The following is a 26,700-nucleotide window of genomic DNA, read 5'->3' as shown; positions in this document are numbered from 1 at the left end:
GACCTTATTACCACCCTCTTGTTCACAGTTTCTTACACTCCCGAATCTTTCTCTGCTTCCAAAACCCAAGATGACCGCCACCCATTCCGCGAGTAAATCAGACTCGTACCCAGTTATTATTGCGTGTTTTTTGGGGTAGAGAAGATTAGATACGAGGGTGGATTGAGGCGCGCGGGGTGCGCGCTGTACTCGATCCAGATCGTTCTCGCCTTGAAACAATAAATAGCTACTGGGTATGAGTCTGCGAGGAAGCATTGAGCGTTTCAGTGCTCGCCAATAAATACGCCTGTTCTGCAGGCTCTACTAAATTTCTGTACAGACCAGTAAGACATTTTAAATATGATTGACGACACTCACTAATTATTTCGTTGTCTTCTTGGAAGAGATAGAGGCTATCACTGTCACAGATTACGTCATGTATCACACATGAACCGTCTGCAGTTAGCTCTTCCTCCGCTGATGCACTTTCTTTACATTTTCCTTGGCTTTCCGACACTCCTCGTACCCTGTAGTCCAGTCCAATGCTACATGGCCACGACAGTGGGTAGTTTCGCGGCTTGTGGCCGATCCATGTCCTCGTTTGTCTAATAATCTCTGAGTGGAATTTCACAGCGGCTAAACGCAAAAATCCAAAGCTACTTCCAGTTTTCGTTACCTCAACGATTGTTAGAGTTTGAAGCGAAAATGTGCAAGACGTTTGTTAGAAAAAGGTATACAAAAAAAGCAGTGACGAACCAAATGAGCAACTAGGTGGATAACAATTAATAAATTATTTGTGCATACATTGTATGTAGCGAACAAAACGTACCTTTTTAGTGACAGCCTTAACTTTGGGTTTGGAAAACAGTAGATTATTTCGGAAATTTTAGAAGTTTATAAGCGGCGACAGTTTTGGTAGGAACTGCATGGGCGTGCGCTGAGCGCTTGACATTCAATCACAGACATACAATTAAGAGCAACATTTTTTTTTACTCAGTAGACTAGCTTTATTTCGTTAAAACAAATTATTGCTGCCATGATAAAGATCTCGTTGGGTTTGCAGTTCTAGTGTTTTTGCCAACACTTTCACATTGTTTTTTTTTTTTCATTTTTAAGTATACTGATGTAATCGCAACAGGCAGACCTATTTCTTTCTTTTAGGTCTTAGGTTTAGGTCGGTTGGGTTTTTCACTTCTCAGGCTCTTCGATCCTGTCTGTGGAGAAAAAAAAAATAATCAAATCAATACCTTCACCTTATTGGATGGTTTACAGACAATATGAGCAGATAGTTTACTATTTTTTTGGAAAAATGAATAAAATTTATGCGAGTGTGACGAGCACAACTAGTTTGTGACACACCGGACAGTTTATCTGACGAAAACAAATACCTTGACCGCGTTTTCCACAAGAACAACTACAATACTGACTTTATTAGACGCAACACTCACAAAACTACTGAAACTGACAGAAATCTGACATCTGTTACTACAGCGACTTTATACCCTACATCAAGGACACTTCTGAGACTATTGCGCGGATCCTACAACCCTACAATATCCGTGTAGCTCACAAACCTATAACGACATTTACTGACCAACGTTAAAGACAGGGACGAACCTAACAACAGACAGGGAGCGATTTATAAGATCAAATGCTCCGACTGCCAGGCCTCCTACATCGGAGAGACTTGTAGAAACTTGACCACGAGACTGACTGAACACAACCGAGCGACGAGAAATGGTGATGTCAACAATCACATTTCTGAACACCACCGACTTACTAAACACAAAATCGACTGGGACTCTGCTGAATGCTTAACCTACAGTACTAACTATTTTCAACGACTGACTCTGGAAAGCTGGTACACAAACTTAGAACAGACGCCTATCAACAGATGTCAACAACTACCGGCACCTTACAAACGACTTATTCACGACGTAAACAGAACCGACAAACGAACCGCCAACAGAACGACTTAATTTGACTAACAATAGACGGAACAGAACGACTTAATTAGACTAACAATAGACGGATCGAAACTGACCAATTACTGATGACAAACTTTACACGAGTCTTACAGCCAATAACATCACGGCTTAACTGACCAATCAGCTTCAACGGACCAGACTTATAATATCATCGACTGACAACAACTTTTCACTTGACTCTGAAAATGACTTCCGCTCAGGTTGTCGAAACTTCAGTCACCAACAACAGTTCTTCTAAGAACTACTCTCACCCGGACGATCACACTATACGAACTACATACCAATTTGCAACATGGCCGCCATAGGGCAATAACTCTCACGTAGAGTTACCGCTTGTGTCTTTCTATTTGGTTTATGTTAACCCTTAATATGCTGAAATTCCTCCGAAAACCACTTTTTTTAAACCGTTAATCGATTTTCTTGGCTCTACGCTCCTAAATTTCTCGAAACTTTGCTAGAAATGCACTTTCCGACACTGCAGTAAGTTTTTAATGAAATTTCGATGTAAAAATGTACAATATTTTACTTTGACGCATGCGCATAAGCCAAAATTTGGACTTTTTGCTGAACCGTTCCGATTTTTTTCCTTGCTCCTTTCCTTTTCGTTTTTCTCGGCTTTGTTATTTTCTCTATCTTTTACTCTGTGCACCATTTCTACTGGCCTGAAAAGTTTTGATCTTAATCAATGGAAAACCCTGGGAAGGAGACCATGATCAAGTACGGGTATCAGTATTGGCCTGTTTTAGCACCAATTTTACACCAAAAACTGATCACGTTTTTTTTCGATCAGCTCTTTCGGAATGCAGTCAATATTCAAGATGGACAGTCCTGTGGAAAGATCTATCCAAACTCTATAAGTTGCACACCAAAAAAATGTGCTGACTTGTAAATTGGGGACGTCATAAGTGGTTGAATGGCCATTCCTCCAAATCCCGGAATAATCCGGACTTAGCATGTTATGGGTTAATCGTCGAAGAAGAAACAGAAAGCGTTGGAGAAATAGAAAGGTTTGAACGAAACCGTACATTGACAGAAAACCCTCCCTTGGAGCGTACCACGTGATCGCGGGCAAATTACGAGACAAAATAGGCGCGCAAGGAACCAGTAACAATCAAGAACTTTGTTATAGATACAATTAATCGTGAAACAATTCGGAGTTAAAAAATCATTTTCGTTTACCTCGTCTAAAGTAAATAGGGCTTCCACGCATTTCGTCAGCCTTTCTTTCGTACGGATCAAGGCCACGTTGTAGCCTTTCGATACGGTCCCTGCCAGCACGCAGTAGGCCGTCAATTTCATCGATGTATTCTCCGGCAACTAGCATGATCAACAGGACCGTAAGAAGTGCTTTGGCCATGGTGAGGGTTTTCTTTTGCGACTGGTCTGAAAAAATGAAATACTGACGGTTTATAAGTTCTGTTGGCGTTGCAGTCCAAGCATTTTGTGAAAATTTCATTATTGTTATTAGGGTCTGTTTATATATTTAGGAGAAAAGTTGTCCCTCGAAGGCTGCAATACCGTCCATTAAGAGCCACCCCGGGCGAAAGAGCTTTTCACACATTTCTTTAAAAAATAGTTGAGAATCATTTATATGAGATATAGCAACGTTGGCTCAGGGGATAGGGTGACCCTGGATGGAGAGTCATTCGCTTTGAAGGTAGGTTGACGCTGGGGAGTAAGCCAACGTTATAAACACTTGGCTATTCTTTACTCGCTCACTAGGGACCAGTCTGGATGCGGAGCATTCTTAAAACCGGAGTTGCATTTTTGGCTCGGCTGGCAGATCCTTGGCAGGGACAACTTTTCTAATATAATTATACTCTTATACATTGTAGCCACAATCTCTCTTCGCTTTGGCTAAACTGGAAATCAGTAGATGCGATAACAAAGGAATGATCTACTTGCTGTGAATCACACGCAATCTCTGGCGATTTGCTAAAATCAAAGTTACAATAAATAAGAACGGCAACAGGGCAGAGCTTAGTCGCCCTATTATGGAGGTGTCCTTTAAGGAAACGTTCGTCTGTATACAACACGAGGAACGAAACAATAAAGAAATATATATACTGAAGCATAAAAGGGAGAAAGAAAACAAGGAAACTTACAAGAACTACTGTGCTTACTCCAAACGTTGAAATACCTTGACGACAATAACGACAAATATTCTGAAAACGACGATACAATAAACAATGGCCAAGAAAATTTAACAAAAAATATGTTGGATTATACATAACGAATGAGTTTGATTTGTAACACAAGAATTGTTCAAGTGAAACTCATTTCCATATGAACGTTTATGCACGGGTTCTCGTTATAAAACAGAGGAAAGAGGCATCTAACAAATGGCCTATTTGGGTCATGAGCCATACGCTACGAAAAGAACGGTTACTTTGTCTTTTGACAGATTTGTTACTTTCCTGTAACCAGTATATGCCTATTATGCCAATTAAAACGCAAAATAGGACCGCCCAGAAACCAAACATATTAATTAATCACGACACAATTAATCAAAATTTATCACGACGGTTGAGGCGACCTGACACTTTCAATACAACGAGACCATGTACCATTATTCAGCATGTACGAATTCAACTGAAACGTAAAATCTATACAAAAGTCTTCATTCAGCGTTATTGAATCAGAGACACAGACCGTGAAGGGAACTTTAATTCTGACCTAAACATTAAGCCAGAAGAACCACACAAACGATTAGATAGGTGCATTTGTTTTGTATTTGTATTAGGTCGGTGTTTCAATTTTTCTAAGACGTTGTCAAAAAATTTAATGTGTTCATAGTGAAAATTTTAAAAAGCACTTTTATTAATAAAGGTTCATAAAACAGAACCAGATACCAAAATAACAATTTCTTTGAAGAATTTTACTTTAGTTTTATTGTTAGCTATAGGTTAATTATTAAAAACTGCGAACATTAATTAAATTTTGACAAGTAATAAAGTAATCGTTTTTGTTTGAAAATGGTTTAATTGTGGCGTATCTTGCAACTGTAATTTTTTTGTTTCTTTTTCTAATATTTAGTTATTTCGAAAATCTGCAATAGACAAAATAAAATGAAATCGCCTTTAAAAGCACGAGAAATACCTATCCTAAAAATAATAGTCCCATAAAAGGGGATCTGGCTACAGCAAATTTTGTAAAGATTAAGATTTTCTTACCTTTTCACGAGTAAGTCTTATTCTAAGCGTTGCGTGGCGTGATGTGATCTGTGCGATGTGAAAGTGGACTTACTTTATAACCATGCACATAGGAGCTCGTCATTAGCCAAATACGGCGGATGCGTATTAATTTAGATAAGACAACCTAGTTGTAGTTAATGACTCTCTTTGAAGAAACAATAGGTCCGTTTTCCATATTGACATGCAAAGCTCTTTAACAACGCTCTCGTGAAAAGGAAATAATTCATTTACAGAACATAACTTAAAAAACGTCCCTGTGGCGTTTCTACGAAGTGCCATTTGCATTTAAATGGGCGCAATGTTTAAAGAATTTTTTGCGGAAATATATCAGTACATCAGCTGGTTTTTAGGCGGTAGTATTACATTTAATTTTGGCATGGTTTCGGGAGGTCATGAAAAAACATATGATGCACCAAGATAATGGTTTGGTTTTATAGTCTAACAGTATTAGAGAAATGTCAGCAACCCATTAGGAAGCAAAGATGACTAACATTGACGAGGACTGAAAAAAGAATAACAATATCATGAGACAAACTGAAGCGGAACATGGAGATGTAATGAATTCCACGTGGCCCAAATGTGGCTCGGATTCATTCAATTATTTTAATCATTAATTAATTTCCGCTTGTTTCAGGGTAAGTTCAGAGAAAATAAGCGATGCTACGATCTCAGTGCTTGAAACACTGCTTTAAATGAAATTGTATTCGAATTTCAGGAGCTTAATCTATTAAGGTACGTGACGGTTTGCTTATCAAAATACTTCCCTTTTTGATAAAATCTTTCATAAATCATTCAACTTCAGCTCCTTTTTACAAGCAGAAAGTGACTATTGTGTTTGTAATCCCCATCGGAAATTAAGAAAAGAGGTTCCCTGACTCGGTAGAATAAAACTGAGTATTGAATATTTTAAACGTTTGTAAAAAAAGTTAAATGCCGAAGATTAAGGAGCACGAGCCATAGGTGTGTTTCCGATAGCTTTTTCGGCTTTTTCGGAAACAGAGAGAAAAGTGTTTTCCATTTTTTAAAAAAACACTGAGAGAAAACGCAGGAAAATCAATCGTTTATTTCCATTATCAAAATGTGAACTCTCTTTGCACGCGCGATCATTGCGTCAACAACTTGTACCAGTTCCGTATTTCAATCGAGTTACAAAAGTAGGACTTTTAACGCGCGCATTCTTACATGGTGTCGATAGTTGTTACTTCTGATTTCACCTAAAGTTATACTGAGGTTGACTTTTTGGCACCTTATGTAAAAAATTTATTGTACGATTACACAACTCCAAGGCAGTTGCTATGATCGGGCTTTCAACCTTCTTATCGCAAAGTAACTCCGGGGGGCACCACGTACGTTCATTACATCACCGCGCCTCCCACGTGGAGGGAAATATGTGACTCATGCCACACTCGCAAAAAAAAAAACGTTTAAGAGTCATGATATGTTGCGCTTATCAGCTAGTGACACGCTTGCTGATGGAGTTAATTACCAATAACAGCAAAACAACGTGGCCATTTGCTAACATTATTTTATGAAAACACTCGCAAAGAAAACGTTATGAAAACGAGTTGAGTGAGTCCAATTTGACGTGGTTTATGAGCTTTATAAGACTCAAGTTTGTTATCGTAACACGGAATCGAGACTACATGAAAGACAACAATTCCCCTCGAATTTTATTATCTAACTAAAGCCTGGTTTTCACTAGCGGCGCAAGCACAAGCGCAAGCACAAGCGCAAGGATAACAGCTCTTATTTCTCCGTGGAAAAGGCTTCGACTCAAGCAAAAGCACAAGCTCATTGCATTTTGATCCTTGTGCTTGTGCTTGCGGCAAGCACAAGAACAAGGATCAAAATTTGTCCTTTTTGCGTGATCGCGCTTGTGCTTGCGCTTGTACTTGCGTCGCTAACGAAAACCAGGCTTAAAGTGTGACACCCCGGGGTGCGACATCCTTTTTCTCATTGTCACAGTTTTCACTGTCCTATAAACGATGGGCTTGTCATGGGCGTAACTAATCATTATCTTCAGAGTAAACTCGTGACCGCGCCCCCTGCATTGAGGAAACCTAGCCGCGTACATCGTGACAAAAAATTTGGATTTTAGTTATATTTTTAACATGTTCAAAAAATACAAGTGAGAGAATACCAAAAAATGATGCACCGTCAAGTGAAAAAAAACAAGGATACAAATTTCATTTAACATGTCTTGAACGTTAAACTTCACAAATCTTCGAGGTCTACATGTTTCGCAGAATCACTGTTACAGTTTGTTTTGGACTTGAACATATGAAAATAAAACGTAAATCGTGTCTGTAAAATAAAACTTGAATAAACGCTGATGAAATGAAGTTAAAATGTTTAAAAAAAGTTAAAAGGCTATAATATATACAAATAAAAACCGAACGTTTTCGACTTAAAGTCATCATTAGGGTTAATGATGACTTTTTTATAGTCGAAGACGTTCGGTTTTTATTTGTATATATTATAGCCTTTCAACGTTTTAAACATTTTATCCCCTTGACAAACATTATGTTGAACAAATGAAGTTAAGTATTTGAAATTTTTCAACAACGACGGCTACATTTCTATTTTTGTCCTAACTTCCCTTTTCTGTTTTCCTAGATTTAGGGCTTAATGGAGTAATTATCGACCATAAAGCCTTTCGTCTTAAGTTTACTAAAGCTAAAAAGGTTTTATCAATTGCGTCTTGTTGAAAGAAAATGAACTGAATGATTCATGGATGATTTTATCAAAAAGGCGGATACCGTATTCTAATTAATTAGATCACGCAATTTTTGGACGTTCTGAGATTTTTTTTAAATACTTAAATATGAGACGGATATTTAAATTAATTGTAGGATTATTTTCAATTTGACATCCTTTTAAAAAAAACCGAAGGCAAATTGTTATTACTATTTGTACTTTAAATTTTTAAGGTATCATTTACAGGTCATAAAATATCTGAAAGACCATTTGAAGAATTAAAGCCAAAAAAAACTCCTCCAACTTTAATTTACTGAAGAAAATGTTTTATCGATCTATGAAATAAAAAACTTTGTAAATTATGTCTAAATTAAATATGGAAGGCGATCCCTTTAAAGGATCCGAGCAGAACTTAAAAAACAAAATTAGCGTTTTCAAGTTGTCATATCGTTTATTCGTATTTCTATTCAACTCATGAAGTAACCTCTATTTTCACACTTCCTTTTTAAACGCTATCGTTGTTGTTTTGGGGCAGGGCTTGGGACATTGTTGTGACCTAATCTATTAGCGTGATGTGAGGTAATGGTCAAACTCAGCCATAGTTTTTTTCTTGCTTTGACAAAATAAAACACTCTGTGTTACTGTTTTGCTATAATGATAGAAATTAACGCATCGAAATCTTTTTAAAAGTAGGTAACAGAATCTTTAGAGCTATCTAATACCGTGATTTATTTCCGCTTTGATATTCCCGGCCTTAACTTAACAAAGGAATGAATACCCAAAGCAAACTAAATGATACATCAAGGAAACTTTTTGTGTGATATTTTGTCAGATAGGCGCCTTTTCCCTTATTTATATCTTAATGCATTATTTCCTACCAGAGCGTGTAGAAGATCATTTCGTGCTTGCCTATGGTAATTTGGCGTATTGGTCCTTAAAGACATTAACAGCTTTCTATTATCTAAAATTTGTATCTGAGATGTGTTTCACGCTCTTTAATGAATGATACATGAAGTACGTGTTTTTTGGTTATAAATTAAGTCAACTTTTTGATTATTTCATCATAAATCACAGAAGTCTTTGGAGAAGACGAAGCTCGTAGAATCTAAGGTAAGATACTCTTGACACGTTTAAGTTTTCTCTAATCCGCTAATCATTATGTGTATTTTAAGATTCTTAAACCTCGTGAATGTGTTTCTACAAGTTTCAAGCTGACTTATTTGACGTTATTCATCTGTGTAACAATTTCTAATTTGCCTTGTTTACTGTCAAAAAAGGATATAAAAAGTAACTGTTTTGAAAAAAACAAATTATAGGGATATAGCATTATAAATTGTTCTTTATATATATACACGGTCAAATTTTGTTGTTTATTAGTGTAAAATGACATTTTAAATCGTCTACCTTCAGCTGAGGCTTTTGCCTTTTATTTCGATTGGAGTTCACTGCCACGTCTTAAAAAAAGATTAAAACTTTAGGGTGTTTCTCGTGGTAACTTGAACAATATTTCTTGTCAATAATGCACTTGTTTTTTATTTAACAACAGTTCTATCTGTGAATATGTTTTCGGTGCAGTCATGTTTTTATTTAATTTAATAAGTTTTAAATAATGCAATTAATTACAACAGAGATGATAAAATCCTGAAAGAGCGAAGATTAAAAAAATCTGTTGCAACAAGTTAACTTGCATTTCTTTTCAACCTGAGGACAGCAAAAAGCACATCCCAGAATCTACATGTTTACCAAACTAAACAGACAAAATTCTTAATTCTTCCATTGTTATTCTTTCAGACTTGTTGTCAGAGAAAAATATTCCGTCTTCACCATGAACAAAACACTTCTTACAGTTCTAGTGATCGTATTAGTTGCTGGAGTTTTCGTAGAGCACGGAAGCGCCCTGCTTCGTGCCGGTAGGGATAAAATCGAGAGAGTGCAGCGTAACCGTCAAATGCAGCAAAGGGAGACAGATGAAATGGGTGGAGTCCCTTACTGCATTCTCCCAGGTAAGAAAGGTAAACATATTCAAACGATCAAAAAGTCACCCAAGCGAAGAACGCCCTAGCGATAAAGCTAGGCAGCTTTGCGTAATTCAGTATATATTTATTTTAGTAAATTTGATATCTCACCAATTTATACAACATATAAAAGGAATGCTCGTCGCCTCGTTGTTTTGTTTAGTATCACTTAGGGTGTACAGAACAGAATACCGGTATTTTCACCGTTAAGGTCTCGCTTTAAGTTGCAAATGAAGAAATGAAAGACCATTCAGGCATAATAAATGGTACCTTAGCGGTTAAAAAACCTTGAGCCACGCCAAGAATGGTTTTTGTTAGGGGTTTAATACAAATTTTTCGACACACATCCTAGCCCCTTTCATATGGGATGCCCCCAGACCAGGTGTTATTTACAGAGCTCCGCGTAAACCTCATATCAGCAATTAAACAGATCTAACTATTATCATATTGTTATTATCGAATTTACTCTGGTCTTTTTATATCTTCACAGACACGGTCGAAAGAAAGAAATGAATTCAACGAAGAACCTAAAGAGTTAAAAACTTACACAGAGACAAAGAAAATGTGATTTTTTTCGTAGACGTGGCAATGGAAAATATAAAAGCATGTTAACAAATTTAAAGGAAGCTAATAACATTGAAATCCAACTGTAAGCTTACGGTGTAAATAAAGTAGCTTGAGCAGAGCAGTTGAATTTTTATTTTAGTATAAGCTTAAAAGCTGCAGGGGGAAAAGCGTTAGGACCTGCGACCGAGAAACTTGCACAGCTAGGGCCTGAGGTTGAAATGCTATAAAAGTTTTCCTTACTATGAGGAAAGCGGAGAAAAGGGAAAAATTCCGACTTTATTTTTTGTTCATAATATTGGTAGTTTCTCGAGTTTTCGTTCCAAGTAGATAAGTGGAAAGCGCATATATAAAAGAAGTGGTGACATCATCAATGCAGTTTGCGTCTTGTTAATCAGTATATGGACTATTAAAATTGCTTAATTTATGGCCAAAGAATTAACAGATTACAACATTCAGTGCGACTTAATTTCTTACTATTTTAAAACAAGAAGCTTAATGAAGCTCAGAATAACGCTGTTTAGTTACGGATAGCGCATTGATCTGCCGTCAATTCCTTAGAACTAGTTATAAAAGGAATGTATGGATGTTGGAAGGCAGAACGTAAAAAGTTTAGTTTCCAAACAAGCCATTTTTATCCGTATTGCAGTTATTCAACTTAAGCTTAACAGAAATTGGTGATGCACACAGTGAACACATTTATTTTTCTACATCAAGTAATAAAAACAAAATAAAGAGTTCTTTAGTTTTTAGAACTCAGTTTTGAGAGAAAATGAGTTTACAAATGACACAAACATCCAGTTCTCATTCTATTCAAGAGCGGTGGAGGAACACTACATTTTTATTTTTCTTCTGTCTATCGCAGTTGTAAGCCAGGATGTCAGACTTCAGGCCATTCCCTTTTGATTTCTAAAATAAAACAAATGAAGTTATAAAAACAAGTTTGTTTCTGTTTAAGGAGGCTGACAACTTACGGTTCCCGCCATTTTCCAGCTCTTATACTTTGGTGGGTCAGTACTGCAATTCTTTATCAGTTGCTGCTACAATAATTGTATCAAACAGATACCCAATCATTGGTAAAAAAATCGTTTCTCGAAAGACCCCGAAACGTTTCGGGCCCACAAAGCCATTTTAGTTATCTGTATTTTATAAACATAGAAATATATAGGACTGAACTTTATACGAAGGGAATCTCAGTTCATAATAAAAAAAAATGTGAATAAAACGGCTCTGTAATTATTTTAGGTTTGAAATTTTGCCATGGCTTTCCGGCTGCGAAAACTTTTCGCGACCATCGAGAAACGGGGCCCTGGACACACCTGGTACAATTAAAACAAAAACTTACTTATCTATACCGTTTAAATATTCCCATACAAAATTTTTATAAATTTACCTTGTTTGTATTCCCCAAAGGCTTTGTATGCCTGTAGCTTGCTTTTCTGAGGTAAACCGGTTTTACTCGCTGATAAACTTCAGGTTTAAGCTCGAGCTGTTTTTTAGCACTATTTCTTGGTATCGCTATTTTGTCTCTTCCTGCTCTAAGCATAGAGCAAGCTTGTCCAAGAAGCAACCCAGTAATCAGCACAACAACCAACGCTGTAAAGAGAGCCTTGTTCATTGTTATCTGGTATATGACGATTCCTAAAGAATGTAAAAATAAAATAATAAATAAATAACATTAACTAGCTGGCAAAATTACGCATAGGAAATTACGAATTAAAAGTTTCATTTGCTCGCTCGCTCGAAGTTATTTTTTTTAAAAAAACATTCTGCATCTTCTGATTCTTTCGAATCAGCCGAATTTATGGCTGCATTATGATTAAGTACAGATAAAAGCCTTTCTTTACTTTCATGTTGAGTCGTCTCTCAGGGGGGAGGGGGCACTCCCATATATATATGAACTATATAGGTATGTGCCGCTGTGAAGGGTATGGTTTTCAAGCAGCCGGTTTAGTCTGTGACAGGGTATAGGAATCGAAGAGTTTTGGTCTAGAATAGGATATCATTTGACGGGAAACTGATCCGTGGTATGAATAATTACAATAGGAATAGAGACTCGGAAGAGAAAGAAGCCTTCCTGAACGTAAAGTAAAAAAGTAAAATGACCTAAAATCATTGCAGAACCGTTGTTGACAGATAGTTTTCGATCTAGTTGAGATACAGTTTTTAAAAAAGCAAGTCTGGGGTAGGGTAGGGATACTCGGTGTTGAGTCTAGTATAGGGTCGAAGAATCTGCTGAACATGGTCTGTTATAGGGTAAGGGTTTCAGAGTCTCAGCGGCACCTCCCCTCCCCCCCCCCCCCCCCCCCCCTTGGAGTACCCTTCCTTGTACTTTAGATTATCGACTCGCAAATTCCCCCTTGTCTCTTCGAATGAAACACGAAACAAGCGGGCATTTAGCAATTTCACCAAAAAAGCTTGCCTGACGAGTTGAGCTTCATTTAGGATACGAACAGAGTTGAAGAATGGTACCTTTCTTTGAAATATTCTCAGCTAATTTATTCCCTTTCGAAGTCAAAGAATTTTAAACACAGTTTCGCAAAAGTCAGGAGCACCCAACGAGAAAAATCTACTACAGGAGTCGGAACACTGTTTTTATGTTTTAAGTGCCCTTTATGTGTCATTTAAAGGCTTGTTTTTAAACGCTAAGAAAAATAAATCGGTTCCGATGCATTGGCTGAACTTTGAAACTTCAGAAAATTTCAGGGAACGAATATTATTACCCGAATTTACGATTTGCTGCTGCCTTTTCGAAAAACGTAGCTGGCCTTTTTTGTACCCAAACGACATTTCTCTCCGAAAACAAGAGGCATTACTTTCCCTGTATCACGAAGGTTTGAGCTAAAGAAAACTCCAGTTTTTTTAGTTCACTTTAATCCGAAAATCGTAGGCGATTAAAGCACTTCCGAACAGAATATTAACCGAAACAGTCAGTTGGGGGCCCCGAAAAAGGTTAAAAAAAAAGATTAAAAAAAGGTTCTTACCTTACATTCTAAAAAAAAAATAGCTATCTCTTACTTAAAAACTTTGTCATTTCTCAAACTTGGATTTAGAGTTCGAGGTAGAAAAGCGACATTTTCGAGGATTAAATTTCACTTTAACCGAAAAATCTAAATTTCAAATTTTGCTTGACCGTTGCCATTCAAAGTGTACAATATTTGTACAACTTTTTTAACCCAACTAATTACTTGAAACTAGAAAGGAACGCTTTGTATGCTCACCTTTTTAGAAAAAAAATATTGACCTTCTGGCGGATAAGCCTCGCTCAGTGCAAGAAACAAATTTGGTGAAATATGAATTTTGATCGTTAAAAGAACGCTTAGTTTTAAATGCATTATTAATTAAAATGTGTAAAAGCCAAACGTTATTCCCCTTGGGACATAATTTACTCCGCTTTCAATTTCAAACGATGCAAATTCCGTAAACATTTGTATAAACAAAGAATTAAAAAGAGAAATTAAAAGACTGCTGTATCAGAGAAATGCACGATTAATCATGAGTTGTCACGAACGATTTTTAAATCAGCACGAAAAAAAAACCCTGAAAATCGGTGCTATTGCTGTATTCAAGAAAATTACCGTGGAAGATTTTGCAAAAAAGTTTAGCTTTTCACTTTAAAAGGTTCGGCCGGATAAGTTTAAATTTCATGGTCAAACAATTCTCATTGTTCATCACAAGATTTCTTTTGTCTCTTTTTTAAGGATTTTGTTTCGCTATATTCTTAGATGTAAACACTGCGCAAAATATGACAAAAAGGAAAAAACAACGATGTTATAAAGGCCGTGAAATTTAAATTCTGTCAGATGACTGAATTTTGAACGTCAGATAGTATAACTGGAGAGGGATAAAGATGTGACAAATGTTACCACGAAAGAATTTGCCGTATTTCATTCATTTCTTTGGTTAACCGTATTTAGTTGTTTAAGACACTTAAAAAGCCAACAGCAGCTTGTTAGCCTAGCCGAAAACCAGTATGTTGACTCAAGTATTGTTCATGTCGTATCCGAGATAGCAAAAACGCGTTCGTTATAAAAATAGATTTTTCCTTATTATTTCTGAAGTTTTTGTGACGTAAGTTTTAGCAGAGTTAGTCCTTTGAAGCCCGCCGACTTTTATAATCAGTCTCCCTCTACTACGGTTTTAGTAATAACTAAAATATACTAACCTGTTTCGCCTCAGCTCTTTCTTGCCCCCCGGTGCTCTCAGGTGCGCACGACGTCGACAGTCGGGGGGTCGGATCTGTCGCCGCCGATCCCCTCGCCCTTGCCCTTCTTCCATGACTCCACTCATTCTTCTCGAGAGATGGCTCCACAATGTTGGTTAAGTGGAATGTGGAAATCTAAATGAATTTTTTTTTTTAGTAATAACTGTCGTTTTGGTTAATCACTTTAGCGTAATTACTTTTGAGTTCCGCAAGTGTCGCATTTCTTTTACACTTTGAAGTCTTCAAAGTGTAACAATTTGTCAGAAGTTAATTTAGCTTTTGGATCACCTAACCAAATAAGCTTGCGTCGAACTCTTAGAACCTGTTGGTTGCTAGCGTTGACTCATCGTATTTTAACTGTGAATACATTTCTGACACATCCAGTTTCTTTAATTAATGCCTAGTTACTTAATTTGTTAAAGGTGCAGTCGGGCGGAAAAAAGTGCTCGTTAACACTAAGAATTTATTAGCTATTTATAGGTTGATGTCGTTCGGTAGTTTTAATTTAGTGCTCGGAGTTTTTTTTGAAACTTTCTCTGCCAAGCAACGAACACTAGCACTTTTAAGTTTGAATTTTATTAGGGTAGCGTTGCGTTACATCCCAAACTCTGGCTGCGAAAGAGACTACGCTTTTCGACACTTTCCTCAAAGAACCTTATGATCTGTTGTTATTACTTTTCACATATTGTTGTTAACACACTTATTACACTCGGTTAACAATAGACACATGCAAATCGTATATAAAAAATTGCACTGCACTTATTACTAGTATGCTTTTTCGATTACATTTCGATTACATTTTGATTATAGCAATAAACTGCTGTTGGAACCAAGCTGAGTGTTGCTGTTTTTGTCCGTCCATGCAGTTCGTGGTTAGATCCCGTCACCCAAGACTGCAACGGCTCTTTCTTATAAATTAAAAGTAAGTGCCCCGTTTGAGGCCCCGTACACACTGATCCGGATAAATTTGAGAACGGAAATTTCGACTCGAAAAAGAAAAAAATGTTTTCCGTCCACATTAATCGGGATAAATTTGACAGAGATCACATGACTATTTGACGTCAGCGTTTAATTCGAAATGGTCCGTTTTCGCCGTCCACACGTCAACTACTTTCTGGCGTTTTCAAATTTCTCCACTTTTGAGACCGTTTTCGAAAAAGAAAATGCCGTTTTAGTGTAGATGGTTGGCCTTTCCAGAGGAAAAGATGCGTTTTCAAATTTATCCGGATTAGTGTAGACGGGGCCCGCATCTAATTTCCCCCCGCAAGTTTCGTCGCAGATGTCGCGCTTTCACAAGTTCAGAGTTCACCCGTTTTACGTACGCCTACCGTTACATAAGGGCCTGCAGCTGGGTTATTACATTTTTCATGTATTTAAGATTTCTACGTTCCTTTGACAGGATTTTACAGAGAAAGGTTTAGAAGTTAATGTTCGCGGAAAAAAATATGTTGAGTTCACCAGCATTGTGTTTACTGGAATAAACTGTCCTGGTGATCCTTTTGTTTTATTTAAAAGAATTGTAAAGATTGCATTTGAATAAAGTTGATGCTTTGGAGTTGAAGATGAAGTTGACATCATTTCTCAGAATCTTAACACGTCTGCAAATTGACACATAACACGAAAACACTGTGCTTTTTACTTGAAAATGATGGTGATTTACTTTTATGAGTTTGGTCAAGTTTCAACCCTATTTCAAATTGCATCGACGTTTTAATATTTTCACCCAAGTTCTTTGTCTCATTTGTTGTTACAAACCCACCAACGCATTTACCTTAGTCGCTTATTATGCCATGGCATAATATTTATTTTACGTTTTTATGTGGGTAAAATGAGCCATAGCATTATTTTTTCTCATGTTCTCAGCTAGCTTCATCTTAAAGGTGTCATTAATCATCAGGTTATTAAATGTATTGCCATAACTTACGCCTAAAGAAGCGGAAACTTTACAGTCGCGATAGACAATAGCGAAAAACAATTTAAAACCTGGAAAATGCACTACGATGCTGTAATCAAACCTTTTATGCCTTCAAGCTTACTGTTGATTTTAACTGATAAAGATGGCATGCCCTTGCTGGTTTCTAATAGAAAACTCCAAGAGATTCTACTGCTAACGGCACATGTACATATACACTGTGCATGATCTGACAACGGTGTGTAAAAACAGAGTTTTTGATGACAAAGAAAGAGCGAACATTTTTCGCAAAGTTTGAATAGCTTTTAAATAATAACACTCACCTTTAAAGTAATGTTCCTTCGCTTAGGCTTTGAGTCTTTTTCCTTTTGGCAACAAGAGATATGTTCAAAACACGAGCGAGTGCTGTTTTCAAATTGTTTTTCGCGTCTTCCTTTTATAACAATAATCACCGTTTGCCTTAATTGACGAGGAGCGTTTCAAATAGCTGTAATTTATTTCACTTCTGTTTGCCTATACCTTGTAATTACTCAATTGAAAAGAGGATAATAACTGACTTTGGAAACAATTCGTCTCTACTAGTATTGTACACGTATTGTTTCTTAAAGTTAATGTATTTTTCATCCGCTTGCAAATTAAAAGTTTCGCACGAATTTTACGGTTTCTCTTTTTAAACATTCGCTTTAAGAATTTCTGTTCCCCATTTGGAAAAAAATTAATGGTTTGTACTTTAAAAAAAGCCAGAATTAACAACGAATGATTCTAATAAAAAGTAACGCAGCATTCTACATTAAAGACGGCTTGCACATGTGTTTTATTGTTAATAATCGGTGTGTTTGAACAATTAACGAAAATTTCTTAACTGATAAATGTATTTTTTTCATCAGGCCCTTTTGAACCTTGGATAATGAAAAGGGACATGCAATTGAAAATTTTTAAAGTTTGAATTAATGTTGAATTATTAAGGCGATATTACAATAGGTGTTAGTTGTTTAGTGTAATTTGTATCGCGACTTAAAATTGCGAGACAATTAAGCTGCACGAAAAACCGAAAGTTCTTTTACAACGAAGACAGGTTCCAGAAAAAAACATTTCTACAATTGAAAAAAAAATTGGCAAAAACAGTCGAGACATATATTTTCAAGCGAAATTCTTACTTATGATGATGGTGCTTGCTCCACAATTCGATTCTTTCATGCGCGTTTTTTCTTTCTTTTTTTTAAACCGTCTTGCGTTTTGCCAGAACAGAAAGCACAGAGAAGGAAGAGTAAAAAACTAAACAAACTAACGCCCCCATGCCCATACATGCAAGATCTATTCTCCGCTCGTGATTTTTACTACAGTATTATACGTAACTCTGAGAACATCCTGCAAGTACCTAAACCAAGAACTAATTCTCTTATACACAGTTTTGGCTATTCCGGGGCTGTTCTTTGGAATGGACTGCCATCTAAATTACGTAAACCCGTAAACCATTAACCCTTGCAAGGTTAAGAAAGGGAATCAATGACCTTTACTCTTCAAGGGGCACCCACACGGCAAACACGTAACAATGTATAACATACAGCTTTATCATTTTTTACTGATGTTTTAACCGTGTATAAATAAAGATTTGTCTACGTCTATTTCTATGTCTAAGAAAGCGAAATTAGAAATGTGCTCGCAGATGTACACATCGACCACAAGAAATATAAACGACATATGAGGTGGACATCTTTCCTTTAGTGTGGCTAGTTCAGAATAATACCTTCACGTGTATTTGGAGTATGGGAATTGGACTACATGTATACTCTACCTTTAAAGAGGGAATAACTGCTACACTTTGAATATTAAAGTACGGGGCTGGGCGGGGCGGGGCGGGGCGGGGCGGGGTGAGTGTACGTAAGGTCACAAGGTAAGGGTGCGCGCGCAGTACAGTGTACGGGGTCTGCTTAAAGAAAAACCGATAACACTTGGCAGATTTGTATAGTTTCAACACTTGATTAGGTACAAGGAGCAATTGACAAAGAAATTATAACGTGAAAACCTTTTTTAATTAAGAATACGAGGGCAACCGCCTTAGCATAAGTTCTTTGAACCAATGCGGCCTCTTGATTGATTAATCGTAAAGTAAAAGTGAAAAGGAGGAATGTTTAAATTCTACGTGATGCCTGGTCACAACATTCGAAAACATATTCTTAATATAATTTATATTCTCTCAAAAATAATGTTACCATATGTATCATAAGATGATGCAAAGACATTCTATGTCATACAAAAGGACATTTTATATCCCTGCAATATAGCAGTACTGAAAATTTGATACAGTTTGTTCGGCGATGCTTATGAGAGGGTACGTCATCGACTTTCTTCGCTTTTGATCTTTCTCGCAATACCTGAAAAGAAACAGTACAATCCGTGTTAGTTTCTTTCTTTTTTTACGAAAAGCCACTTAAAATGTCCGTTATCACACTAGAGACGGACAGTCGTCTTTGGGTGAAAACGGGACGGACACGATTTTGGACGTACAAGTCGTCTAAATTTGTCCGTCGATTTGGCCGTCTGGATAGACGATTTTTTGAGGATGACTTGATCGTCTAGACGGACAAGTCGTCTAAAAGCCGTCTTAAATTTAACACTAGACGAACAAATCGTCAGACGACTTGTCCGTCTAGATGATTTGACCGTCTTCTAGTGTGAAAACGGCCAATCTCATGACCTCAGAGCTTTGTTAAATTTGAAAGCTATAGATTTGTCGTCAAAATTGTGTGGTTGTATTCATGGCTACGTATATATACGTTTCATCGATCCAATATTTTATCCCAATTGGTTTCTGATCAATAGAATTGACGGGCATGCCAACGGCTCTTCTTCGATTTTCAAAATGGTGAGTGGGACGGCCCGACGAGCGCCATTCTGAAAAACGTCGCGGAGAAGACCATGGGGACAAGTTTACGGTCGGTTGCGCACGCGCCACATGAATTTCGCGGGCTCAATCAGGAAAACGACAGTTCCCAAAGGTCCCCTAGCCGCAAACGCGTAGTAGTTGCATTTACACTTACCCCTTAATAGATCTGTTTCGTATCCATTTCTTCCTTGGTTTATGCTACTTCGGCTTCTTCTTGGCAAAGCTTTCTTTTTTAGGAAAGGTTTTTGGTCCATAGTTCTTCCTTCTCGTAAAAATGCTTCTCCAGATAGACTGAGAACGCAAAGTACTGCGACGAAAACGACTAAGATAACGTGCGAAGTTTTAGCCGATGGCATGGCTTCTCCTGTGAAGCAAAGAATAAAACATATACTGATACGAAAAGAAGAGTAGCGCTTTATAATAGAAATGCGAAGAGTATAACTACCACAACATAACACATCGTCAAGTCTTATCAGATTGTATGGGTTCTCCTAAAAGTCAATCCACGATATTATTCTTTTAAAATAATATGAAATAGAAACAAACAAAACAAAATGAAAATGTAGTGACACAAAAACGGGACTTTCACGGATTTGCACTTTGTAAAACTGTGAAGACTAAGAATGACCAATTGCTGCAATTGGACAACGGCTGTCTTATACGACTGCTTCTGCCAAAAGGTCTTTTTTTTAAAAAAATGGATTTTTACATGCATGGGCATTATAATAATTTAAAACCACGAGTGTATACAAAAATAAGAGTCTCAAGGACTTATATGTAGTTAGGCCTAGAAGCAGTGAATGTTGACGAACACTCCTCGATTTTCTGTAGTGTTTTTATTTCAAATTGGTAATCCCTTCCCTCAAATATACCTATCAAAAAAGGTCTCCATACGCATCAATTAACACGTGTTGTGCATGAAAAAAAGAAAGCCTAACCGCAGATCACTTGAGATAGAATGATCTGCCTGTGTTGCAGATAAAGCAGTAGGAAACAATAACCTTTGTATTGTCCACTTCTGGTCGAATATTCTAGTACAGTAAAAGATTATTGAGAGATGTTTCTTTTTTTACAACGTGAAACAAAGTGAACGCTATTTTCTTCCATTTCAATAGAGTGCGCTAAAACAACATCAAAATCCAGGTCTGGGCATAAAGGAAATTATTAAACTTTCTCTCTATGGTTAAAGCTTAACTGGTCAAATCGACGAGGCATTAGTTCGGTACCCATCTTAGAATAATGCGGTCTTTAGCAAAGGTAATTTTGGATATACATATTAATTTTAGAGATCTCTAACAGTCCCTCGTTGTAATAAGAATGAAAAAGAAGCCTCAAACCTGCTAATCGAAACAAACCCTCACGGCGGATATATTTTCATTTATTCTTTGCCGTTTTTGGCGAATTTATAACCATGGGGAAATAGCGCAATTTAAAAGATAAACGCTCGTATTTCCTGCGCTTTAGATCTTAGGATAAATAATAAAATGTTTGGCGGTTTATTCAGTCAGTACACATGAAAGCGAACCCGTTTTTTATCTGCAGATAAGACGCAATTCAAGATTTAACATAATGATAGCACTGCTTGCAATCAAGAAAAAAGCTCGTTTAAGGCTGGTTCTCATATGATCGCCCCGATCGTCTCTGTCGCCTCTTCGCTTCGGCGCGTCGGGGCGTCGCATCAGGACGTCTGCGACGATCGGGGCGTCGCGTCGCTTCGTCGCCCCGTTCTTCCGGGCGTCGGTCGCGCCCGGCGTCGCGACGATTTGGCTCTGCCCGGGGGATCGAGCTCCAAACTGTCCCATGGTGCCAGCCCGCTCGCGGGCCTCCCCTTCTCGCCGTCGGCATTGAGATGGGGCCACGTGCCTGCATCGGGCTGCCGCGTTCAGAGTGCACACGTCGTCGTCGGATCGATTCATGTGGGCAGCGTCGGCCTTGCCGACGATCGGGGCGTCAGGCCCTCTCGCTCCATCGCTTCGATCGCCTCGATCACGCAGATCGACAGGACGATCGGGGCGATCATGGACCGCTTAATTTTCAAAAGCGAACAAAAATGCCACAGTTTTTTTAATTAATGTGGCTCATGTAGCAAGAACGAGACTGTAAGATTGGTGTTTGGGGGGAAATTTACATTGAATGCAGACTCAGTGTGGTGAGTTGCACATTGGCTTCAATTCGAACACAAAAACTGAATAATTATTTAAACGTTTTACACTAAAACAGAAATAAGAGAATACTTACCACAGAAAAACGAACCGGAATGAACAATGAATATGGTCCTAAATAGAAGCTACGATTCATGAATCGTTATGGACACTGATATCCCAAATTAATTTTGTCAAATGAAGCAGACTTTTTGCGCTCAGTATTATCCAAGACAGTGTTATTACGAAATTTTATACGACTTCTAACATGTCAGTTCCCTTTCTTTTCTTTCCAGTGTTGAAAATTATACATTTTTTTGTTTCAGTTGAAAACGTCTCAACGTTTTGCAACAATTTTGAAATGGTAAACGTGTTTAAATCTGAAGTGTTCCGACAACTCCTAACTGAATGATTGTAGCTATCACTGTGTTTTATGCAACAAAAGAAAGCCGTTTGTTTTGAAAGTGAACGTTTATATTTACTAATTAAAATAATACGGTTGCTAAATTCAGTGTATCTTACATATCAAGTTTAGGAGGTTCTTTTTATACATCAATGCGAAGGTTCAGTCTCCGAAAAACTCATTTCCACGATTGAAATACCATTTTAATTGTAGTTAACGATTTTTTAAACATCTGGACTTAACTAAAATGAGGAAATGACACCCTTTAAGCAAAGATGGCCAATCAATTTCAATTTTATGCAAAAGTTAAATTATCTCCGAATAGTATTGTTAATTGTAATGGATATTTATACAAAACGCATGGATCACATATAACCGCTTGGGATTACGAAATGTCAACTTCAATTGCTATCAAGACATGAATTGCGCGGGGGGATGGGAATATTTTATTCGCTGTCTAGGTTGACAAATCACTTAATAACGGTAGACCCGCTCATGGACATTTAAAACAAGTCAAATGTTCTCAACTACTATTTAATTTAATGTTATTATTTCAAAAGTTCAAACTTTGTTGTTGTATCAGTGTAAAAAGACACGAGTGCCAGGACTCAATGTAGGGTGAAAAACACAAAACGTACACTGAGAGTAGACTCGTGGATTAGAATTGAGCAAAAAAGGAAACACTACTGAAATCATACCAATTATTTCCACTAAAATATAATGTCAACGAAAACTACTGACAGCAAAATCACGCATACGTATCTCACCACATTTCCCCCTTAATTAACCGGCTAAAATGTGGCGACATCTTATCGTCAAATACGCCCACAAGCAGTGCCTTTTGCGGAAGCGTCTTTCCTTGTGACAACTACTCTAGTGGTTTGATTTATCGCCCTATTATGAAATAAGCGTCTTATTTTGTTGAAGGATGCAGCTAGGTTGGGGTCTTTTCATTTTTAAGCCAGTTATTCCGGCAAGCCATGACTGGGAAGATTAAAGGATTGAGGTCTGTCACATTGTTATAGAACCGCTAAGGAAAAGTCATAGTAAATTGAATCGGTATCGGAAGAAGCTTCCTTGTCAGTTTTCCTTATTGGAGTTTTTAGTCACGTGTTTTACTTCGTATGAGAAGTCACAGTTATTCATTCGACGTGGACTGCCAAATTTTTCAGTCATTTCTTCATGTAAGTATAAATAATATTGGCTGCTCTTTCATCTGTACTTATGGATTTCTGCTGTGAATATACAGCCGGGTCCTATCCCAACCGCGGAAACAAAACAAGTATCTTTACTTCAAAAAGTTTTTTTCCCTGATAGAGATATGCCCCAATAAAGCCAGTCATTTCTTTTTCTTTTTGGCAAGGAACAACAATAAAAATCGCCTTCAATTCAAAGGCAGCCACAAAATATATCCAAAATTAAAACGGGTCAGAGAGTAAATATATAGAATCTAAGATGGCTGTAATTAGCCGCGAACAAAGCGAATAACCAGCAACAGTATGTTGTTGATTTTTTTCTGTTATCGAGTACTGTCGCCGACTTCGCTGGAATTGTCGATTAAACGCTTCCCGTTGGTTACTGTCCTTCAAGAATCACTAAGATCGCCTGAATGGTTCATTGAAGGTATTTCTCTTCATTTTGAGCTCAAACGGGTTTTTCTGTATGCTACGAATGAAAAAGTAATGTCAGGAAAGTAAAAGTGTTTATAAGTTGTGGTGTTTTTTGTGATGGGGGAGAGGGGGGCATTGGTAGTAGTGTCATTAAAATCAGGATTACTTCTGTGTAGCTTCAACAGTCGTTGTAAAATTCATTAATAATTCATGAGGGTGCAAACCACTCCCAGCACAGTATTCAGATCACATGTACACAATTGTAAACCCCAATACAAATCAAACAATAGAATTAACTTTTGATACAAACTCCTGCTCAGCTAATTAGTATTCATTAACTTTTGATACAGATCTCTACTGATTCGCATAACAGTACTATGCATTCTTTTTATTGTTTTCATTTCACAAGTAGAATAAAATATTCGCGGGAGATCTGTATGGGCATTTACAATGGCTCGCCTATCGGCTCGCCATTGTAACCGCCCCTCGCCCCCTCATATTTTTCTCTCTTGGCTTTCTGTGTCTCTCTGTCGCTCTTCCTTCTCTTGTGTTCGGGGCCCCCCTGTCCTGTGTGGTTCCGGCTCGTTCGCGCTCCTCGCCCCGGCCCTCTCTCCCTTTCCGGCTGGTTCCCTCATGGGGCCCTCTCTTGGTGGCTCCTCCTCCGCGCTGCCTCGTCTGTTCCGCGGTCCCTCCGTCATCTTGAGGGTGTCCTCGTGCTCCTGGGCGTGGTTCCTGCCTGCCGTCGGCGGTCTTCTGGGTGGTGCGTTTCGGCTCGTTCCTGGGGCGCTGTTTCCTTCTCTGGTCTTTTCTTCCTGTGGTGGTGGGGTCGTGCTGGGGCGCCTCGTGCTGGCTGTCTCACTGGGTGGCGTTTCTCCTCGTTCTGGGGCCTTGCCTGGCTGTCCTGTCTGTGTGGCGGTTCCTTGCTTGTCTGGGGCCTTGCCTCGTGCTCGGGTCGCGCTTTCTGCTTCTGTCTTTTGTGGTTCTGTGGGCTTTTTCCCCTCCTCTGGTCTCTGGGTGTGGTTCCTCCTCGTTCTGGGGGCTGCCTCGTGCTGTCTGTCTCTCACTGGGTGGTGTTTTCCGCTCGCGTTCTGTGGGCGTTTTCTTCTCTCCTCCTTGGGTGGTGTTCCTCATGCTCATTCTGGTGCGCATTTGCCTCGTGCATGAGCGCAGGTCTGGCAGCTGGTTGGATGTTCTATTCATTCCCTTTTCCACTTCATTCGTTGCAGTAAGTATTATTTTGTAGGCAAGTGAGTGATAGATCTACTTCAATAAAATGTATTGTAATTAAGTAATGTATTACAATTAATGTACTGTAAGAGCATCAGAGCATCGCAAGTTGTGCATGTATTAATGAATATTTTGAAAGTAATGGTTATAAGAAAGGCAATACAAAGAAACAATATAATATTAGACTCAATAAGTAGTATAACAATGGACGATGAGACTAAAAGCTAGAACGAAAAGCAATGGCCTCGCCCCAGATTATCTTCAAAGTCTTTTTTCTCAGCGTCACTCTGTTTATAACTTGAGAGACTCTGAGGGAAAGCCAACTCTACCCAAACCAGTACAAACTATTTGAAACAAACCTTCTCTTTCAGCGGGGCTATGTTATGGAAAAACCTGCCCAAATGTCTAAAAAATCCTGTATCTGTTAATAATTTTAAGCAAATTATTAAGAAGGTAGCTGATATATCATTTCCCACACAATCATGAAAGGCAGTTGTAATTAGTTTTAGGTTTTTACTTTAGCTTAAATAACTGATGTTTTTCCGTGTTAAAATAAAGTTTTACATTTCATCACGAACCATTTTGTTTTCTTGTGCTTATGACAATACCTATTCCTGGTGAGGACAGCACAAGAATAATGTGTGTTCGTTCTTCTGTGCTATGCTTATACAGTCTGTACCCAGTGAAAACCAGCATTAAACAAAAGAATTCAGCTGTACAGTAACTACGACAAAAAGATAAAACAGGAAAATTGCAGTTCTTGAAGGGGGTCATTATAAACTGAGAGATACCAAGAAAGGGGGGGGGGGGGGGAATGGGGGCTTAACAGGGTTTTTATAGCATTAGTCTTCACGTCTTTTCCCGAACAATGTCTAGTTGGTGTTCTCTCGCACCCATCGGTCTTGTGTTGCTGCACCTACGTAGCGCAACATAAGAAAAAAATATTACATTTTGAACCGAAGAACAAAGATAGAACTGCATGCTAAACCGCTCCAGCTACAACTATGTGTATCTGTGGAAAATTAAGTTTGCATTACATTATTTGTACATTGTGTAAACTTGAGTAAAATATCTCTGTAGTGCCATTCGTAATTTGGCGCGCAATTTTGACATATTTTTCGTTGCTGTTGTGGGTGGGTGATCTAATGGATCTGCTTTGCACGGTCCTTCTTTAACACTTTAACCTCAGTGTCAATTGGGACATGCCATTACTAAACAAGACAACAAAACTGTCCCCCACCCCCATCATTTCATGTTTCCCCCACCCCCTTCATAACTTATAGATTTGTTAGTTTGTTTGTTTTTTCACTTTACGTATGTGGTATGCAACATAATTGGTGTATTATACATAGACATCCCGTTTATATTTATTAATTTAGGAAAAAAGACCGTTCAGCCTTAGGGCTTAAAATGGTAAACACCACCGCAACAATAACACTAACAAAAACAACACTAACAACAACAGTGTAACCTAACCTAACCTTCAAGTAACGCATCTAATTAACGCAGTATTCAATACTCGCATGTGCTCATCAGAATAAGGACGAGATATTTGGCACAGCAGCTGAGCCAGCATTCTAAACGCCCAACATCAGCTTACGCCATCAAACAAATCATCACGCGAGCACATACAAGGCATCTAGCATTAGCGAAAGAGTTTAATAAGCCCAACCTCGAGACAACTGATATCGAGTTATGTACAATTCGTTTCCGCTCAACCCACTAACCATTCACGTTCCTTGTAATAATGTACACAATAAAACCACAACAGTGTTTGGCAGAAAGTGGGACTAAGGTTGGTGGGTGCTCCCTGGGCTAAATAGGGTGGTAGCAATACACCCTCCAAGTGAAAGTGATGGGGTGGCATGGGGTGGCAACA

General features: G+C 38.1%; 1 protein-coding gene and 4 long non-coding RNA genes across 6 annotated transcripts; 1 reads left to right on the top strand and 4 right to left on the bottom strand.

The window, feature by feature from the left end:
• Positions 1–1,027: 1,027 nt before the first annotated feature.
• Positions 1,028–5,301, bottom strand: LOC144638572 (uncharacterized). The gene is made up of 3 exons (XR_013567969.1): positions 5,141–5,301; positions 3,147–3,350; positions 1,028–1,193 (listed from the first exon to the last, which is right to left on the bottom strand). It is a non-coding gene; the product is annotated as an uncharacterized LOC144638572 (long non-coding RNA).
• Positions 5,302–8,832: 3,531 nt separating this feature from the next.
• LOC144637891 (uncharacterized) lies at positions 8,833–10,558 on the top strand. Of its 2 annotated transcripts, none has more exons than XR_013567817.1 (3): positions 8,833–8,968; positions 9,650–9,861; positions 10,364–10,558. It is a non-coding gene; the product is annotated as an uncharacterized LOC144637891 (long non-coding RNA). The 2 variants fall into 2 exon arrangements; XR_013567816.1 differs by having other exon boundaries at positions 9,650–9,870.
• Positions 10,559–10,988: 430 nt separating this feature from the next.
• On the bottom strand, positions 10,989–16,981 carry LOC144637890 (uncharacterized). Its single transcript, XM_078496980.1, has 3 exons — positions 16,877–16,981; positions 11,831–12,078; positions 10,989–11,346 (listed from the first exon to the last, which is right to left on the bottom strand). Exons 2-3 carry the CDS (start codon positions 12,053–12,055, stop codon positions 11,251–11,253), a joined length of 321 nt encoding a protein of 106 aa, XP_078353106.1. The 5' UTR covers positions 12,056–12,078; positions 16,877–16,981; the 3' UTR covers positions 10,989–11,250.
• A 1,606-nt stretch (positions 16,982–18,587) lies between these two features.
• Positions 18,588–20,802, bottom strand: LOC144639149 (uncharacterized). Its single transcript, XR_013568067.1, has 3 exons — positions 20,778–20,802; positions 19,595–19,804; positions 18,588–18,928 (listed from the first exon to the last, which is right to left on the bottom strand). It is a non-coding gene; the product is annotated as an uncharacterized LOC144639149 (long non-coding RNA).
• A 4,056-nt stretch (positions 20,803–24,858) lies between these two features.
• LOC144637810 (uncharacterized) lies at positions 24,859–26,433 on the bottom strand. The gene is made up of 2 exons (XR_013567804.1): positions 26,303–26,433; positions 24,859–25,737 (listed from the first exon to the last, which is right to left on the bottom strand). It is a non-coding gene; the product is annotated as an uncharacterized LOC144637810 (long non-coding RNA).
• Between the last annotated feature and the right edge of the window lie 267 nt (positions 26,434–26,700).

The sequence above is a fragment of the Oculina patagonica genome, chromosome 14, assembly GCF_052425735.1.
Source record: "Oculina patagonica isolate OP01 chromosome 14, crgOcupat, whole genome shotgun sequence".
NCBI lineage: Eukaryota > Metazoa > Cnidaria > Anthozoa > Scleractinia > Oculinidae > Oculina > Oculina patagonica.
This window is presented reverse-complemented; position numbering and strand designations above follow the sequence as displayed.

Bases quoted from the DNA above. Each gene is read 5' to 3' on its own strand.
- LOC144637890 (XM_078496980.1), bottom strand. From the start codon at position 12,055: ATGAACAAGGCTCTCTTTACAGCGTTGGTTGTTGTGCTGATTACTGGG. The intron at 11,347-11,830 runs GTAAATTTATAA...GTTTTATTTTAG, and splicing joins CTTTGGGGAATACAAACAAG to AAATCAAAAGGGAATGGCCT.